The sequence below is a fragment of the Jaculus jaculus genome, chromosome 12, assembly GCF_020740685.1.
Source record: "Jaculus jaculus isolate mJacJac1 chromosome 12, mJacJac1.mat.Y.cur, whole genome shotgun sequence".
In the NCBI taxonomy this organism is placed as follows: Eukaryota; Metazoa; Chordata; class Mammalia; order Rodentia; family Dipodidae; genus Jaculus; species Jaculus jaculus.
In genome coordinates, this window is record NC_059113.1 from 11,650,541 (window position 1) to 11,668,571 (window position 18,031).

At 46.8% G+C, this 18,031-nt stretch overlaps 1 protein-coding gene across 1 annotated transcript; it reads right to left on the reverse strand.

The window, feature by feature from the left end:
- Positions 1-16,479: 16,479 nt before the first annotated feature.
- LOC101612424 (putative 60S ribosomal protein L32') lies at positions 16,480-16,839 on the reverse strand. The gene has a single exon (XM_045131411.1). It carries the CDS (start codon positions 16,837-16,839, stop codon positions 16,480-16,482), a length of 360 nt encoding a protein of 119 aa, XP_044987346.1.
- Positions 16,840-18,031: the final 1,192 nt, after the last annotated feature.

Here is an 18,031-nt window from a genome sequence, read left to right on the forward strand (position 1 = left end):
ATGAGGGTCCTGGGGAATCAAACCTGGGTCCTTTGGCTTTGCTGGCAAGCACCTTAACCACTAAGCAATCTCTCCAAGCCAAGGATTATGACTCCATGTTATAACAGAGAACTTTGAAATCAAGCTCTTCCCCAGGCTGCAGAGTCAGTCAGGCCCCCTCGAGGCTGGCCCACCATCACTATTGAGCAGCAGCGACCCCCTCCTCAGCACACCCACCTGGGACATCCTCGCTCCTCTGCTCTAAGTGCAGACATGGTGCCTCCTCCAGGAGGACTTCTGTGTCCCGGCGTCTTCTCGGGCACTCGGTAGGACCTTGTTCCTCATCTGTTTTTGCCTGTCTCTGACTCTTCCATTGTGAAGCTGCGTGCTCCACGAGACAGATATGCGACTGTCTCCCGAACCACTACAGCCAAAGCAGGAACACAACACGCACCGTGCTTCCCCACCTGCTGCTCAGCGCTCCCGTTCTGTCATCTGCCCTCAGAAGCAGGAGCCTCAGATTCGCCCAGCCGGGCCATAGCAGGGGAGCAGGGAACTGGCCGGGCAGGCACAGCCCCAGGCAGACCTGCAGCCGCCTTCCACCAGTGGTCTTCTCCCTCCAGGCACTTGGTCATTCTCTAAAGTTCTCTCTGCTCCTCCTGGCTCTGCCGGCCCTCCACTCAGGCGCTGGGGTCAGCAGGGGAAACAGGAGAGACACACGGGGCTGGCTTCCCTGGGACATCCACACTAGGAAGACCAGGGCCCTGACAGGAGAATGCAGGTGCCCAGGAAAGTGGGTATTTGGGGTGTGGAGACGTGGAAGAAGACACAAAACTCGTCCCTGCCCTTCCTAGTCTCTCTCTCCCCAACTTTTTCCTGGGTGCATCATATAAAGTGATGATCTTAAAAGGAAAAAGGAGTTACCCAAGGACGGCTTTGAATGGGGGGAGGGAGGAACAGAGAGGGAAGGCCAGTGTGTATACACACACTGTTTATGTGCATGTGTGAGCGTGTGTGCATATGAATGCACAAATCCAGCCTGGGCTTTGAGTGTGAGCACACCGCCTCCTCCTGTGCACAAGCAGACACACACACACACACACACACACACACACACACACACCCTTGCCCACCAGCACAGATGCTCCATCTCCATCCTGATCCAGGGGACAGCTCTGAAGCGGGCATGATGGGCACCTGGGAAGAAACCTAAAGCTGTGATGGACAGGGACAGGCCCAGGCCAGGAGCCTCTCCAGGGCCAGGAGGGCAGGAGAAAGGCTCTTAGGGCCAAAGACAGTTGAACCTGACCAGACCCGTCTAGGAAAAGATCACCAAGCATACCAAGCCTCTACCAGGATTAATTTTATTTATTTTTTATTTTTCTATTTTTGGGTTCTTTGAGGTAGAGTTTCACTCTAGCCCAGGCTGACCTGGAATTTACACTGTGTTCTCAGGATGGCCTTGAAACCCAAGGCGATCCTCCCACCTCTGCCTCCTGAGTGCTAGGATTAAAGATGTGCCCCACCACCCCCGGCTCAATTTAATTTTTTTTAAACCATCTTTTGCCAGAATGAGAGCCAGTGCTGAGGAAGTCAGGGAGTGGTGCTGTCCACTCCACAGAGGGGACGACTGACCCCAGCCACAGATAGTATCCGACTGGGCTACAGAGAAGCAACTGCACACTCAGCTTCAGAGAGAACCCAGACTTCAGCAAAGAGCCTTTCCCTTAGGCGCCTGTGGATCCCTTGCAACCCACATCCCAGGATGCAGGTACGTGGATCAGACCGACTGCACCCAGCAAAGGGCCAGCTGAGAGCCGGCCGACGTGTGGGGCCTGAGGAATGAACAATAGGCCAAGAGGAGGGACCAGGAAGGGGTCAGAGAAGGCAAGCAGAAGGGAGTGGATATGGAGGAGGAGAAAGACAGGCCAAAGGAAGTGAAGCTATCTAATGCAGAATCTTTCCAAGCCTTCCCACAGGGGAATAGAGCAGGAAAGGCGAGAAAAGCCACCCAGCAGCAGCCTGCTTGTCGAGAGCGACCTGACAGGGGTGTTGAAACAGAAAGATATGGCTTCTAATGCCCCCTTTGCAGTGGGCATGTGACCCGGTTGGACAAGTCACTTAACCTCTTGAACCTTGGTTTCATTATCTATAAAGTGAGAAAAAGAGACGGCCGACCTGCGTCCCTGGTGGAGCGAGCCAGGCTGGAGTGGGATAATGCATGTGAACGGGTTTATCAAGGGCCGTGCATTCTTCCTAGCGGGCAATCAAGCCAGGATGGGGCCAGGAGGTTAGAGCCTTCCTCACCACAAAAGCGATTAGGTATGCTGGGATGTTCCTAATGTTTTCTACCTACCGAGTTCCCATATCCAGTGATTTGGGGACAGGTCAACCCCAAATGGCCTCCAAGTCGAGAGACTTGACCTATGTGCGCTCCCGCACCCGTCACCTGGGTGGTCCTGGGCAAGTAACCTCCCGATCCCTGAACCTCAGCTGCCTGTGTGCAGAGGAGAATGGGGATCTGGGTGGTCACAGTCTGCTTTTTATGCAGAGCAGCAAGCCTGCCGAATCCTTGGTTGATGGATGACCCATGAGAGAGAACTCAATTTGTGTTTGCTTTTAATTTTTGCTGCTTTAGCAGGAAACCTTCTTTGTGTGATCACATAGGAGATAGGGAAGAGTTTTCACTCCCCTCCAAGCCAAGAGACTAGGACTTTCTGTTCCTGCGACCTGGCCCATCCTACCCTGCTATGTGGGGACACAGATGTATTCCAACGGAGTCAGAAGCAAGGACCTCCCTTACTCAGCTCTCAGGCCCTATCAGGAGAGAAAGGCCGGACGGTCTGGGCACTTGTGGACTGGACCTAAATCAGATAGGCTGTAAGTATGAGGAATACGGAGGAAGGAAGTGGCAGAAGGGACCTTGGGCATGGGTTTGGGTCCCTCAGCCCCTTACCCAAAAGTGGTCTAGATGGCCCAGGGCCCCTAAAATGCCAAGTCAAGCGAGCCAAACCAGCAGCTGTACAGAGACACCCTAGGAGTACCTGACCTTGGCAGAGGCCACAGGACCAGCCCAGCCACACCTACTGGGAGCAGGAGCTCATCTTGACAGTGAACTTCTGACTGTTGCTCAAGGACATGTCTCTATGATAGGCATACCTGGTGTGCAAACGACTGGCGTTGATCCTGGCACCTTTTCTGTAGCCCAGCACTATCGGTACTTGCGACCAAGCAGCCCTTCGCTGTGGCGCTTTTCTGTGTGTTGTGGAATGCTTAGTTGTAGCCCATCTTCTGCCTACTAGATCTCATAGCAAACCTCTAGCTGTGACATACAACACGTCTCCAGATAGCGCTAAACATCCCCCTGGGAGGCAGACTCTCTCCCAGTGGAGGATCGGTGCTTTAAAAGATATAAAGGAAAGAGAAAGGAAGGGAGGAGGGTACTTAATAGGTTGATATTGTATATATGTCTTTACAATGATTGAGTTGGGGAGGTAATATGATGGAGAATGGAATTTCAAAGGGGAAAGGTGGGGGGGGAAGGAGGGAATTACCATGGGATTTTTTTATAATCATGGAAAATGTTAATAAAAATTTTAAAAAAGAAAAGAAAAGAGAAAAAAATTAGTCTTTCTTATGAGATATTAAGAGGTAGTACTGGGTAGGTCCTTTAAGAGATGATTAGTGCTGCCTGCCCTCATGAATGAATGAATCCATTCATGTGACTAATGAATGAGTAGGTTATCTGGAGAGTGGGTTTGCTATAAATGTGAATTTGGCTAGGTTACATTCAATCTCCTTGTCTCCTGCCTGTGATGCCCTTTGCTACCTTGAAATTCTGCAAACATTAGAGGATTTGGTCCCATGACCTTTGACAAGATTTGTGAAACAAAATAAACCTTTTTTATTAAAATAGAAAAAGAGAGAGAGAGACTGATTGAGATGGAGAAGGGATATGATGGAGAATGGAATTTCAAAGGGGAAAGTGGGGGGGTTATTACCATGGGATATTTTTTATAATCATGGAAAATGTTCATAAAAATTGAGAAAAAATAAAAACTAAAAACTAAAAAAATTTTTTTTTAAAGTTCGTGGGATCCGAGAAAAAAACAGCTATGATCCTGAGCAGGACAGGTGTTTGCCATGATAGTTTCTCTCCCCATCCACACTCCACAAAATACTTCCAGCACTACCTCACCAGGACATGTGATGGGTTTCTAAGGAATGATTAAAATCACACTTCCCCAGAGAACCATCACTGCATGCAAAGAAATTTAGACCGTGTGATAGAATTGACTGGTAGGCTCCATGGGCTCATAGGCAAGGTGCGCTGGCATCCCATCAGAAGGTCAGCCAGGAGAGGAAGTCAATTTAGGATCTAAGGGAAAGAAGTCAGAGACAGGGCCGCACTCCACTCCTGAGCCCAAATCACAGAGCCTAATTTGAGTCCAATCAAGCTACTATTGATGTCTAGGAGTCCAGTGGATCTGCTCGCCCAGCAGGAGTCTTCCCTGATTTCGGAGAGGTCTGTCTAGGTTTCAGCAGAATCTTAAGGAAGGGCAGAAAACATCACCACCTTCAGAAAGCGCTAGAGAAAAAAATTAGCCGGTGAGAAAGGTCTCCAAGTGAAGATGGAGCTTCATGCCACTAAGGGGCTGAACAAGCCCCAGGGCCAGATGCGGGAGCAAGGATTCACCCGGGACATGTGGGGGGCGGGATTTGCTTGCAATGAAAGGCCGAAGGCTGATGTCTGTCTATGGGATAGGAGCACAGGCATCCTAGAGTCATGCCGCGCGCATATGTGGACACTGAGTCTGGAGACGTTCCTGGCTAATACATTGCCCATCCCCCTCGACTAGGGAATTCACAATCAAGTCATCCATTACCATGTGCTGCCTCCGCAGCCCTGTGTGCTAAAAGCTTGATCCCTAAACACTTGCTGGGAGGGGACTGTAGGACCCAAGGTCCTTTTCTTGTTCTCTTGCTTCTTCCACCACGAATTCCTCATCAGTGCCATTTAGCAGCTCCGCCAGATACCTAAAAGCAATGGGTCTACCATGAGCCAAAACATACTTCCTTTTGTAATGTATTTTGGTTTTTATTTTGTATTTGAGACAGAGAGATAGGGAGAGAAAGAAAGAGAGCAAGAATGGATGCACCAGGGCCTCTAGCCACTGCAAACAAACCCCAGACGCATGTGCCACCTTGTACATCTGGCTTATGTGGGACCTGGAGAATCAAACCTGGGTCCTTAGTCTTCACAGGCAAGTGCCTTAACCGCTAAGTCATCTCTCCAGCCCATACTTCTTTTTTTTAATATTTTTTAAATTTAGTTAATTGAGAGTGACAGACACAGAGAGAAAGACAGATAGAGGGAGAGAGAGAGAATGGGCGCACCAGGGCTTCCAGCCTCTGCAAACGAACTCCAGACACGTGCGCCCCCTTGTGCATCTGGCTAACGTGGGACCTGGGGAACCGAGCCTCAAACCGGGGTCCTTAGACTTCACAGGCAAGCGCTTAACCGCTAAGCCATCTCTCCAGCCCATACTTCTTTTTATAAGTAGATTGTCTCAGGTATTTGTTATAGTGACAGAAAACTGCTTAACACATCATTATCTCTCAGGTAAATAAAGCTGGTCATTTATGGGGCTCAAGGAGAGCTGAGAAGAGGGTAGGCTTCAGAACAAGGGCAGCAGGAATGACTGGGCTGTGACGCAAACCAACCTGCTCTCAGGAGCTGCTGAAGCAGACATGAGCTGCTCTGCCCATAGCAAGTCACTTACCCTCTGAGCCTAGAGGTTTTTCCTCCATAAAAGAACTAACAAGAGATGCCTACATCAAAGGGTGTTGGGGTTTAATGGTGTGAGAGTGTGAAATATATATTTGATCTTCTGGTCTCCTGAACTGTAATTTCTAAAATCCTTGAAATATCCCAAGTGATGAGTGTCTTTTTGGGTGCTAATGAGTGGCTGGTGGCTGGCTGTCCTTAGGCAAGATGAGGGGCTTGTCTTGGGAATACCAGGGCAAGATTAGAGGGTTGGGACTTGCAGCCCTTCACCCCCAGTGTCCAGGCTGGGGACTTGGGCTAAATTTTAAGTGTGTCACCATTTGTCAATAACTTAACCAATCATGCCTAGGTAGTGAAACCTCTATGTTGCAGTCCGGTTCGCATTGCTGGTAGAAATCACCCTACAAAGAGCAGCTTCTGGGAAAAAGAGATTTATTTTGGCTTACAGGCTCGAGGAGAAGCTCCACGATGGCAGGAGCAGAAGGTGGAAATCACCCCCTGGCCAACATAAGATGGACCACAACAACAGTAGGGTGTGCCAAACTCTGGCATGGGGAAACTGGCTTTAATACCCATAAGCCTGCCCCCAACAATACACTCCCTCCAGGAGGCGTTAATTCACAAATCTCCATCAGCTGGGAACCTAGCATTCAGAACACCTAAGTTTATGGGGGACACCTGAATCAAACCACCACACTCTATAAAACCCCAAATGACAGGATTTAGCAAGCTTGCAGATAGCTGAAAACATGGAGTTTCCCTGAGGTCTAAGTGTTTCCCTGAAGTCAGTGATCTGCTCTAGCAAGTGAAACCCTAAGAAGGGTTCTGTGAACCCCAGTTTATATGTAGCTGGTTGATCAGAAATACAGGCAAAATAGTGATTTCCCCAGGACCCATGTAAAGCCAGATGCACAAAGTGCTGCATGTGTCTGAAGTTTGTTCACAGCGGCTGGAGGCCCTGGCACTCTCATTATCATTCATGTTCATTCTCTCTCAGCCCCCTTGCAAAGAAATAAATGTGTTGTTTTTTCTTTTTAAATCTGAGCCTCACAGCTATTTCGACAGTTGGAGAGTGGGGAGTAGCATTTTTGGATTTGAGAGTTTGAGGCTCACCTCATCCTCTGGGGTCCAACACTGTCTCCCAGTAGAATGGGCCAAAACCGAAGGCTGCTGACTGCTACAAAATTAACTGCATTCTGACTTTATTGAGATATATTGATATATAATTCATGATTTTATTTATTAATATGTTGATATGTAATTATATATTCTATTGGCTCCATTCCTCTAGGGAACCCTGGCTAATATAGAGCCCCACATCTGCTTTCTCAGCCAGCTTGCATCAAAAGATCCCCAGAAATAGGCTATGTGAGAAAAGCCCCAGTATTTGCTCTTAGAAGTCTTTGGTATGGATTGTTGAGGAGTGTATAGGAGAAACTCTTTATTATTTTTAATTATTTTATTTTATTTTTATTTACTTATTTATTTTGGTTTTTCAAGGTAGGGTCTCACTCTAGCTCAGGCTGACCTGGAATTCACTATGTAGTCTTAGGATGGCCTCAAACTCATGGTGATCCCCCTACCTCTGCCTCCCAAGCGCTGGGATTAAAGGCATGTGCCACCATGCCTGGCTTATTTTTTTTTAATTTTATTTATTTATTTGAGAGAAGGAAATAGACAGAGAGAGAGTGGGGGGGCATGCCAGGGCCTCCAGGCACTGCAAATAAACTCCAGATGCATGTATCACCTTCTGCATCTGGTTTACATGAGTCCTGGTAAATTGAACCTGGGTCCTTGGGCTTCTCAGACAAGTACCTTAACGGCTAAGCCATCTCTCCAGCATGTATTTTTAATTCCTATAATCTAGGAAATATGGCTCTATACATAACAGTTGGCACACACAGTCCTCAACAATGTGCTTTATTCTTGTTACAAGACCGCCTCTCAGACATACCAAGAGGGGCTTTTGTCACCCCACTCTCTACACAGGTCACAGGTATCATCTGCTGACCTGGGCCACAGAGCTCAGAAACACCTCTACAGGTGGCACTCTCAGTGTCCAAGGATGGCCCAGGCATACTAATGATCTGTTAGCTTCAGAAGCTTAATCTTATAGGTCCACAGGCTCCAGGGCAGATTCCCACAGAAGAAGGTCATGTCTAAGAGCACTCTTTATTCAAAAATGATAAAAGAGGGGCTGGAGAGATGGCTTAGAGGTTAAGGCGTTTGCCTGCAAAGCCAAAGGATCCCGGTTCAATTCCCCGGGACTCACGTTAGCCAGATGCACAAGGGAGCGCATGCATCTAGAGTTCGTTTGCAATGGCTGGAGGCCCTGGTGTGCCCATTCCCTCCCTCTCTCTCTCTCTCTCTCTCTCTCTCTCTCTCTCTCTCTCTCTCTCTCTCTGTCTCTCTCTCTCTTTCTCTCTATCTCTCTCTCCCTGTTTCTCTCTCTCAAATAATAAATGAAATACATTTTTTAAAGTCATAAAAGAAGTGCAGGGTCTGCTAGTGCAGCCCCTGTCTCCTAAAATTTGGAGATTTATCTCCACCAGCTGAAGCTACAAGGTGGCACTTGGGAAGCCTGTACAACACTTCTGGTGGTTTGGTTCTTAGGTGGCCTCCAGCTGGGTTCAGAACCCCCCAAAAATACAGCAAGCATGCCCAACCTGGACTCTGCCTTACCACCCTTTGGCTCAAGCTCTCAGACCTACAGGTGAATGTGCAAAAACACTGGGAGAATGCAGCAGGCGGAGCCACGGCTCATGGGAAGTTACTGCAGACCTTAAGTTTGCCTGACACCCAACCAGAAGATGGTGCCAACAGATCTCCCGAGAGAGGTGGGCATTCCAGAGAAAAGCCAGGGCTAAGCCTACCTTCCCTTCATCTGGGCTCCATGGATTATTATCCATTTCTACTGCATAATTGCAAGTCCCATGAGAGACCACATCGGACTCACTCTTTCTTGTATCCTCAGTACGTGCCCTCGACGTTTGGTGAGTGAATCAATGAACATCTTGACAATACACAACATTACCGAGGCTTCAAAGGACAAAGTATGGAATAGTACTAAATCAGGTAATCTCAAGGCATTCCATGAGCCAGTGAGAACTGCTGATGCTCATGTTGGCTGATTTGCTGAGACTTGGTAGAGACCAGAGTGCTCTGTGATGAAGACATTTAAGCTAGTATGGCTAATATACATTCATTAGGCCCAGCAGCAAACCAACTCCCAGTCTAGCAAAATCTTGCTCATTTATTGAAATTGATTTGATCAAAACACTATCAGAGACCTTCAAACAATTATCATTCATTGAAGGACATCTGGACTTGAGAACCTTAAAAATATAGGACTTGTATTTCCCCTAGACTTTCTCCACGTGGAGAACCCTGTTTTGATTTTTTTTTTTAAGACACTTCTAGTGTTTTTACCAGGACTTCACTTTATTTATTTATTTACTTACTTACTTACTTAGAGTGACAGACAGAGAGAGAAAGAAGCAGATAGAGAGAAAGAGAGAGAGAGAATGGGCTTTCCAGGGCTACCAGCTACTGCGAATGAACTCCAGACACGTGCGCCCCCTTGTGCATCTGGCTAACATGGGTCCTGAGGAATCGAGCCTTGAACCAGAGTCCTTAAGCTTCACCGGCAAGCGCTTAACCACTAAGCCATTTCTCCAGCCCTATTTTGATATTTTTTAATATTTTTAAAAATTTTATTATTTATTGGGGGGGGCACGGGTGCGCCATGGCATGTGTGCAGAAGTCAGAGGTCCCTTGTCTTCCCACTGCATTTAAGGCAAGGTTTCCTGTAGCGCTATTGGTCTGTGCTGCCTTCACCATAGCTTTTGGGAGATTCTGCCTCTGCTGCCCATCTCACCCTCAGCGTCAGCATGGGGATTACAGAAGCCCACCGTGACTTCTGGCTTTTCACATGGGGCCTGAGGATCAAGCTCGAGAATTCCAGTGGTGAGAGCTATCTCCACTGAGCCTGCTCCCAGCCACAATTTTGAATTGCCCTAATCTTTTAGTCTGTTTGTTTTTGGGTTGTTTATTTACTTACTTATTTGGGAAAGAGAGAGAGAGGCAGATAGAGAGAGAGAATGGGTGCAGCAGGGCCTCTAGTCACTGCAAATGAACTCCAGACACAGGTGCCACCTTGTGCATCTGGCATACATGGGTAGTAAGGAGACAAACCTGGGTCCTTAGGCTTCACAGGCAAGTTCCTTAACCTCTAAGCCACCTCTTCAGCCCCTTAATCTTTTTTTAAGTTTTTATTGACAACCTCCATACATATAGACAATATACTCTGTTCATAATTCCCTGTCAGCTCCATTGCCTCCGCTGAATTCTTTCTTCTTTCTAGGTACTCTCTCTTCTATTTTGGCGTCATTATTTTCCCCTCCTATTATGCGAGGAAATACCTTAATCATGAAATCAACAACAGGCAAGCTCCTAAGAGGCTTCCACAATCTATACCAGGTGTCTTCACTGTCACCTCCTTTACTCCTCTAATTAGCCATCCCTATGACTCTCTGGTCACAAGACAAGATCTCTACAAGCCATGATGTGTTTGCTCTCAAAACAAAATATTCTTTCCAGCCTTCAAGGGCCCAGTCCGTTTTTACATTCTATTTCTTCCTTGAAAAGCAACAATCTAAAATCCAATTTAACTCCTACTAGGAAAATATCTCATTGTATTGAACTCACCATCCTGAGGCCACTTCCAGATATGCCATGCCTTTATAGACCTCTATATTTGTGCTGCAATGTTATAAACATAACCCAACTCTGGCCAGTGGTGCTTTGTCTGACCCCATTGGGCTTATGCACAGCCGCAAGATGCTAGAGAGTTCTGCTAAGCCAATTGCTTACCACTTGAGAGCAATGTCATCTGGCCAGGAATTGATAAAGAAGCCCTAGAGATTATCACGAGTTAAGACGCCTTCAAACTAATTCTGTGTCTTTGCAATTACAAACCCTTTTAGCGAATCTTTCCCAAGGACAAGTCTTCCCTTTTAATTATGCCACAACGTGTGTGCCCCTTCAATTAGAGGCCTCTGCTGGTGCTATGACTAGATGCTTATCTGCAAGCTTGAATAGGCACTGTGACAGGCGGATGTGCTCGGCTACCAGACTCCAGAGCACTGTGCCCAAATCATCTTTAATACGGGAGACATGCCTGCACAGAGAGAAGGGTGCTCGGATGGCAAAGAAGGCCATGTGCTGTAGGGAGAGGCAATTAAGGAGAAACCCACGCCCCTCAAGGAAAAATGCCCCTTCCCCTAACCAAGCAGCAGAAGAGACTGGGGCAATTTAGTCAAAGGACAAGCGTCACTCCTTGAAGGACTGAGGCGCAGAGGCCCAACACACACCCCTATTTCCCAGGCCCTTCTAAGTCAGTGCGGGAAGTGGTGACGCCGTCGTGGGTGCAACCTGTACTGTCCCTCACGGACTCAAGGGCTTGAACGCATGTTGCCCGGCTGGTGGCACTCTTTTGAAGGGTTATAGAATTTTTAGGAGGTGAAGCCTCCCTGAAGGAGATGGATCACTGGGGGGGGGTGGGCCTTGGAGTTTTCTAATCCAACCCCACTCTCTGCTTCCTGACTACCGATACCGTGTGACCAGCCTCCTCACTTTCCCTGCCGCGACAGACTGTGCTCCTTCTTAAACTGTGACTCAAAACAAGCCCTTCCTTCCTTCCTTCTTTCCTTCCTTCCTTACCTTGCTTTTTTCAGGCAATAAGGCAATGAGAATAATAACAGACATGTGAAGTTTATCATCCTAATGTGTATTTACATCAACCTACAGCAAGCTCTAGGAATACAAGAGAGTTGATTCTCAGCTCAGATGTAGCCTGGGATTTTCCCAAAGAAGGCTGGGTTCCTTTCAAAGTAGTTTTTCAGTGGGAGGGGCGGTCTGGAAACTCTGGAGTGAATGGAAAAGAGCTCCACAGCCCTTCAGGATGATGGGGAGAAGGGAAACTCAGAGGGGCAGTAACAACTGCCAACAAAGGGGCTAGAAGGGTGGCTTAGCAGCTAAGGCATTTGCCTGCAAAGCCAAAAGACCCAGGTTCTATTCCCCAAGACCCACGTTAGCCGGATACACAAGGGAGTACACGCGTCTGGAGTTCATTTGTAGTGGCTGGAAGCCCTGGCGTGCCCATTCTGTCTGTCTGTCTGTCTCTCTCCCTCTTTCTCTTTCAAGTAAATAAAAATAAAATATTTTTTAAGAAAAAGAACTGCCAACAGAGGTCTGCAGAATACAGGAACTAGGAAAGCAGAAGAAAGGGGGCAAGCAGGCCAAGGTCCGGCCTGGTTGACGTGAAAGTCTGAGGGTCTTCACGTCATCCCACTGTAAGTATTCATGGCTTTCCCCTACGCTCTCAGGTGTCCCAGTTGGATGAAAAATTATGTGGTCGCCTAAGGTAGCAGGACCTTTGAGCAGCTGCCTAACAAGCCTTTAATGGGTCCCTGAGGTATGAGATCACACAGTTCCCAACCCTCTCTGAAGAAGCTTTTCCAGCTCAGATTGACCCACATATACATTCCTACCAAAAGCCTTCTTAGCCCAATGCTCACAGTTCCTATCCTCTACCACTGCAAGCTGGTAGGAAAAAAAAGGAAGGAAGGGGCTGGAGAGATGGCTCAGCAGTTAAGACACTTGCCTGCAAAGTCTAAGGACCTGAGTTCAATGTCCCCAGTACCCACGTAAAGCCAGATGCACAAAGTGGTATATGCATCTGGTTTGTTTGCAGTGGCTAGAGGCCCTGGCATGCCCATCCTCTCTCTCTCTCTCTCTATCCCTCTTTCTCTCTCTCTCAAATAAATAAAATATAAAAAGGAAGAAAGATTATTTAAATTTGAGACAGAAAAGGGGGGATAAAAAAGAGAGAAGGGAAAGGGGAAGGATGGAGTGAGATGGAGAGCTTTGTAGAACAAGAGACTCCATGAACAAATGAAAGAATCAGTCTAAGACTGAAGAAAGCAGCTGTGTGTGAGTGTGTTGTAGTCAGAACACACACACACACACACACACACACCTTCAGATAATAAGAAAAAGGCAAGCATCAGAAGATGATGAAAGAACATGGATAGAAGCCGGACATAGTGGCGCACTCCTTTAATTCTAGGACTTGGGAGGCAGAAGTAGGAGGAATGTTGTGAGTTCAAAACCACTCTGAGACTACATAGTAAATTCCAGGTCAGCCTGAGCTAGAGAGAGACGCTACCTCAAAAAAAATTAAAGAGAACATAGATAGAAAGTTCACAGAAGATGCCCAAGATCAGTATTCACGAAGGGTACCCAACCTCCCCAACAATGTTGACATACAAGTGAAAACAACCAGGTACTGTGTGATGTTCACCAGCTCAAAACAAAAAGTCTGGCAGTGTCAAGTGCTGATGAACTAACAGATAATGCCTTAGGTATCTTTGTCTTGTGACACCTCACCTGGTAGAAGCTGTTTAAAAGAAGAGAGACTTATTTGGGCTCATGGTTTCAGAGGGTTTGACCCATCTTGTCAAGAAGGCATGGCAGAGCAAAAACAGTTCACATCAAACCAAAAGACAGAACCACACAGTGGTTCTTGCTGTGACTTTCTCCATTCTCTACTTTATTCCATCTGGACCCCCAGCCTACAGGATGGTATTGACTCGATTGAGGGTGAGTCTTACCACCTTGGATCGATACTTTCTCGAACTGCCTTCACAGACACACCCACAGGTGTGCTTCCCCAACCCTGGAGGTGACTCCACTCCAGGCAGGCCAACCGTGAAGATCAGTCATCATAGATACCCTTGTACACTCAGGGCAGCTCACTCACTTCTACTAATGTGGAGTATGTATGTCCTCCATAGCCAGAAACTCACCTCCTACCTACATGCAAGTCTCCACAATTCTGCTTTCCACCAGGTTAGTGAGCCATGATCTAGTATAAGAAGTTAAATTTTTAAATGAAGCATAAAAATGAAAAATTTCAAAAATAAACTGGTCAGAAGTTTTAATTGACTTTTGTTATAATATACTGTTACACTTATTCTATTGTGAGTTATTATTGCTAAGTCTCCACTGGAGCTTGCTCTGTCAACTTAGGCATGGTCTCCTTACATAAATAAATACTCAGATATCCTAGCATAACTGTGGGGGAAAATGTAAAAAAAAAAATCTAAACATCTGCTAACAGAAGAATGGACAAATGAGCCAGACATGGTGTCACACGCCTTTAATCCAGCACTTGGGAGGCAGAGGTAGAAGATCGCTGTGAGTTTAAGGCCAGCCTGAGACTCCATAGTGGATTCCAGGTCAGCCTGGGCTAGATAAGACTCTACCTCAAAAAAAAAAAAAAAAATTTTCTTAAGGTGATAAAAATTTTTGAGTTGGAGAGATGGTTCCGCAGTTAAGGCACCTCCCTGCAAAGCCTAACAACCTGGGTTCAATTCCCCAGTGTCCATGTAAAGCCAGATGTACAAAGTGGCACATGTGTCTGCAGTCTGTACACAGCTGCTGGAGACCCTGGCACACACATTCTCTCTGTCCATTTCTCACCTCTCTATCTCTATCTGCCTGCAAAGAAATAAATAAAAATAGTTTTTAAAAAAAGTAAAAGCGAATGGACAAATGACTAATATGGCTGTTCAGTGAGTGTTACTTGTAGTCAAAACGAATGAACCAGAATTAGAAACATTACATGACTAATTCTCAATAACATTGAAGGCAGAAAAGCAAGTTGCACATTAGTAAAATCACATTCCCTTTGGGAGGGAAGAAGGAGGCTTAAAAACTCAGGAAGCTAAGGAAACTTAAAAGGCTCAGAAAGTTACCCGATTCACAAGACCCCTTCTCTAAGGTTATTTAAATAATCAGTAAATAAGAGAGGAGCCTCTCCGTGGAGCTGTGGGGTTGGGCCTTTATGAGTCGTCACCCGTGCTGGGGTGGGCCCTTCAGTGGTGCAGCTGTCTTTGAGTCACCCATGCTTCTCTGAATAACCCCTCGCCTGTGAGCCTGTGACCCCAATATACTCATCAGTTCACCAAGCCACTAGATGTGGGCAGAATCTTCTCTTCGGTCTGTTGGCCATCCCCATCTGGGATGAATAGACATCTGTCAGCCCCTCCCCAGGAAGAGGCAGGCAGCAAGGTAGAAACACGTGTATCGCAAGGTAGAAAATTATGAGTGTGATGATAAACTCCAAACCAAAAAAGGGCGATAAATGCAGGGGGAAAAGATCAGACAGTGGGACTGGGGTCAGTCTGTGGTATTCAAAGGGCTTTGTTGAATCTGTCACATATTATTTAAAAGATCTGAGACAAATGGAACAAAAAAATGACAAAACTGAGTGGTCGACAAATGATGTTCCTTATATTATTAGCCTCTCTATGTTTCTTTATGCTTAAAATATTTCACTATAGCAACAAAATCAGAGAGTTCATACACAAGGGTTGGGTATCATTTGTGTCCTAAGGAGAAAAAGAAATATTATAGAGGCAAGTGGTCACAGGTTGGGACAAGCTTGGATGTGACTCCCCAAACCTCTGAATGTGTGACTACCTCCCGACCAGCATGGTAGGACATGGATGAAACCAGATGAAACTTGAACCTCCAGTTGAATGGGGAAGGTGAGCAGGAGCGAACCAGTGATTCCTCCAGTTCTCTTTCCCCTCTTCTGTCTTTGGCCAGTCTTGATCAATCCCCTTTCCAAGATGGTCCTCATGATGTAGAAACAATTACTTGGATAGATTTCCTGCCCTTTCCATTGTCTCAGGAAAAGGATGAAGTTCTTGCCTGCAAAGCTGACAAAAATTAAAATGTTTGTTACAGCCCAATATAACCAGATATGAATTTCTCCTGCACTATTTGGTTGCAAGCGATGCAATTTGTCTAAATAAAACCAAACTTGAGATACAACCCTCCTCCCCGCCCCCCATGGACAAGAAATTACATCTCTGATATGATTAGGAACTTTCCTGTCCCAGGCACAAGTCATGTCAAAGTGCTGGGGCAATTAGACACCTCAAATCTGCCCCCGGCCCACGGGACCAATCTAACATAGGGTGGTCAAGGAGGGCTGCAACCTGAAAGAACGGGCAGGAAAGAAGAAGGAGACCAAGTGGAGGATTTGTCAAGGTCTCGTTTAATGTCGGATTTTTTAGCTCTTTTATAATCAACCAGCAGGCAGGGCAATAAGGAGGGGGAAAAGGGGAAGGGGGTATAAGGAAGGAGGAAGTAGGGCCACCTGGCCGTAATCTTCTGGAACATCTTCTCGGAATCTCTCTGGTGACGTCTCCCAGAGCAGCTGTTTGTTCTCAGGGGAGGGGCTGCATGAGAGTGGCTCGTTCTCTTTTGTCCTCAGGGCAGCCAGGTCATGGTCTCTGACACAAATCCAGTTCAAGATGAGCACCTCTAGCTGCCCATTATCTCAGCTTCCAGGGTCTTTCTAAAGGCTCCAGCTCCCCTCCCCGAATGCCAGGCTTAGAAAAGCCCTGAGAACAATCACCACACTGTGTCTCCCAGAATCTAGAAACCGCCTGTTGCAGTTGCCTACTCGTTGCTGAGACAAACACTTGGCCGGAAGCAGCTTATTGAAGGAACAGGTTTAAGTTTACAGGTTGGTTTTTTTTTTCTTCTGGTTTTATTTCAGCACAAATAATTAAAGATGTACATGAGCCGTCTATTCATTTTCTTCGCTGCACAGGCTGGGGTTGGGACTGGTGACTCTAATGGCCACGGGCTGCTCTTTCCACGATGGCTTTGCAGTTCTTTGAAGAAACCTTGTGAGTGGTCTCGGCACGGGAAGATTTGCTGCGCATCGGGAACACTTCTGGCTCCTTGATGCTGTGGACCAGGAATTTCCGAGAGCCACCGAGCAGCGTGTGCTTTGTTTTCTTGTTGCTCCCATAACCGGTGTTGGGCATCAGAATTTGGCCTTTGAATCTTCTCGGCACGCTGTGGTCAATACCCATGGATTTCCACCAGCTGCGCTTAATTTTGACATATTGGTCTGAGTGGTGCCAAATGAACTTCTTGGTCTTCTTTTTGACAACATTGGACTTCACCAGAAGTCTGAGGGCAGCCATGATGCCCAGCAGAAGATGGCAGCTGCCTCTGCAGGCAGCACCAAAGAAGAGGGCTAAGTTTACAGGGTTTTTTATTGTTGTAGTTGTTGTTCATTTTTATTTATTTATTTGAGAGTGACAGACAGAGAAAGAGACAGATAGAAAGAGAGAGAAAATGGGTGCGCCAGGGCCTCCAGCCACTGCAAACAAACTCCAAACACATGCACTCCTTTGTGCATCTGGCTAACGTAGGTCCTGGGGAATGGAGCCTCGAACCAGGGTCCTTAGGCTTCACAGGCAAGTGCTTAACAGCTAAGCCATCTCTCCAGCACAACAGCTTGTATTTTATTTTATTTATTTGAAAGAGGCAGATAGCAAGAAAAAGAGGATGAGAATGGGTGTGACAGAGCCTCTAGCCACTGCAAACGAACTCCAGATGCATGCACCACCTTTTGCATTTGCCTCATGTGGGTAGTGGGGAGTCAAACCTAGGTCCTTTGGCTTTGCAGGCAAATGCCTGAACAGCGAAGCCATCTCTCCAGCCCAAGTGTACAGTTTTGAAGGGAAGTTTAGCCACGGCATGGAAAACATGACAGAACAGCTCCCCTGTGACATGTGAGCACGCATATGTGTTCACATGTTTTCATGCACATGGAGTCTCATATTATTCCTCTCGGGTATCACCCACTGTTTTTGTTCTCTGAGACAGGGTCTCTCATTGACCTAGAGCTTGTTAAGTAGGCTAAACCAGCTGGCCAGTGAGCCCAGTGATCCACCCCCCCAGCCTCCCCAGCACTGGGATTATACGGGGTATACTGTCACAGTCAGCTTTTTACATGGGTTCTAGGGCTCTAACTCAGGTCCTCATGCTTGCAAAGCAAGCCGCTTTACAAACTAAACCATTTCACCAGCTGCTCTAAATATGTTTTTTTATTAATTAGTTTTGTACTCAGTGAATACAGTCAATTTGGTACCATTATTAGGCTCATCCATTACCTACCCCCTCCCCTCGGCCCCTCCTTGTTGAAGTATGTGGGTCATGCATTCTGGAGTTAGCCCACAGTTATGGGTAGCATAAACGTCTGCATATCATGACCCAACATGTAGCTCTGACATTCTTCCCACCCCTCTAAATATGTTTTAAATAAGCATTCCGGGGCTGGAGAGACGGCTTAGTGGTTAAGGTGTTTGCCTGCGAAGCCTAAGGACCGAG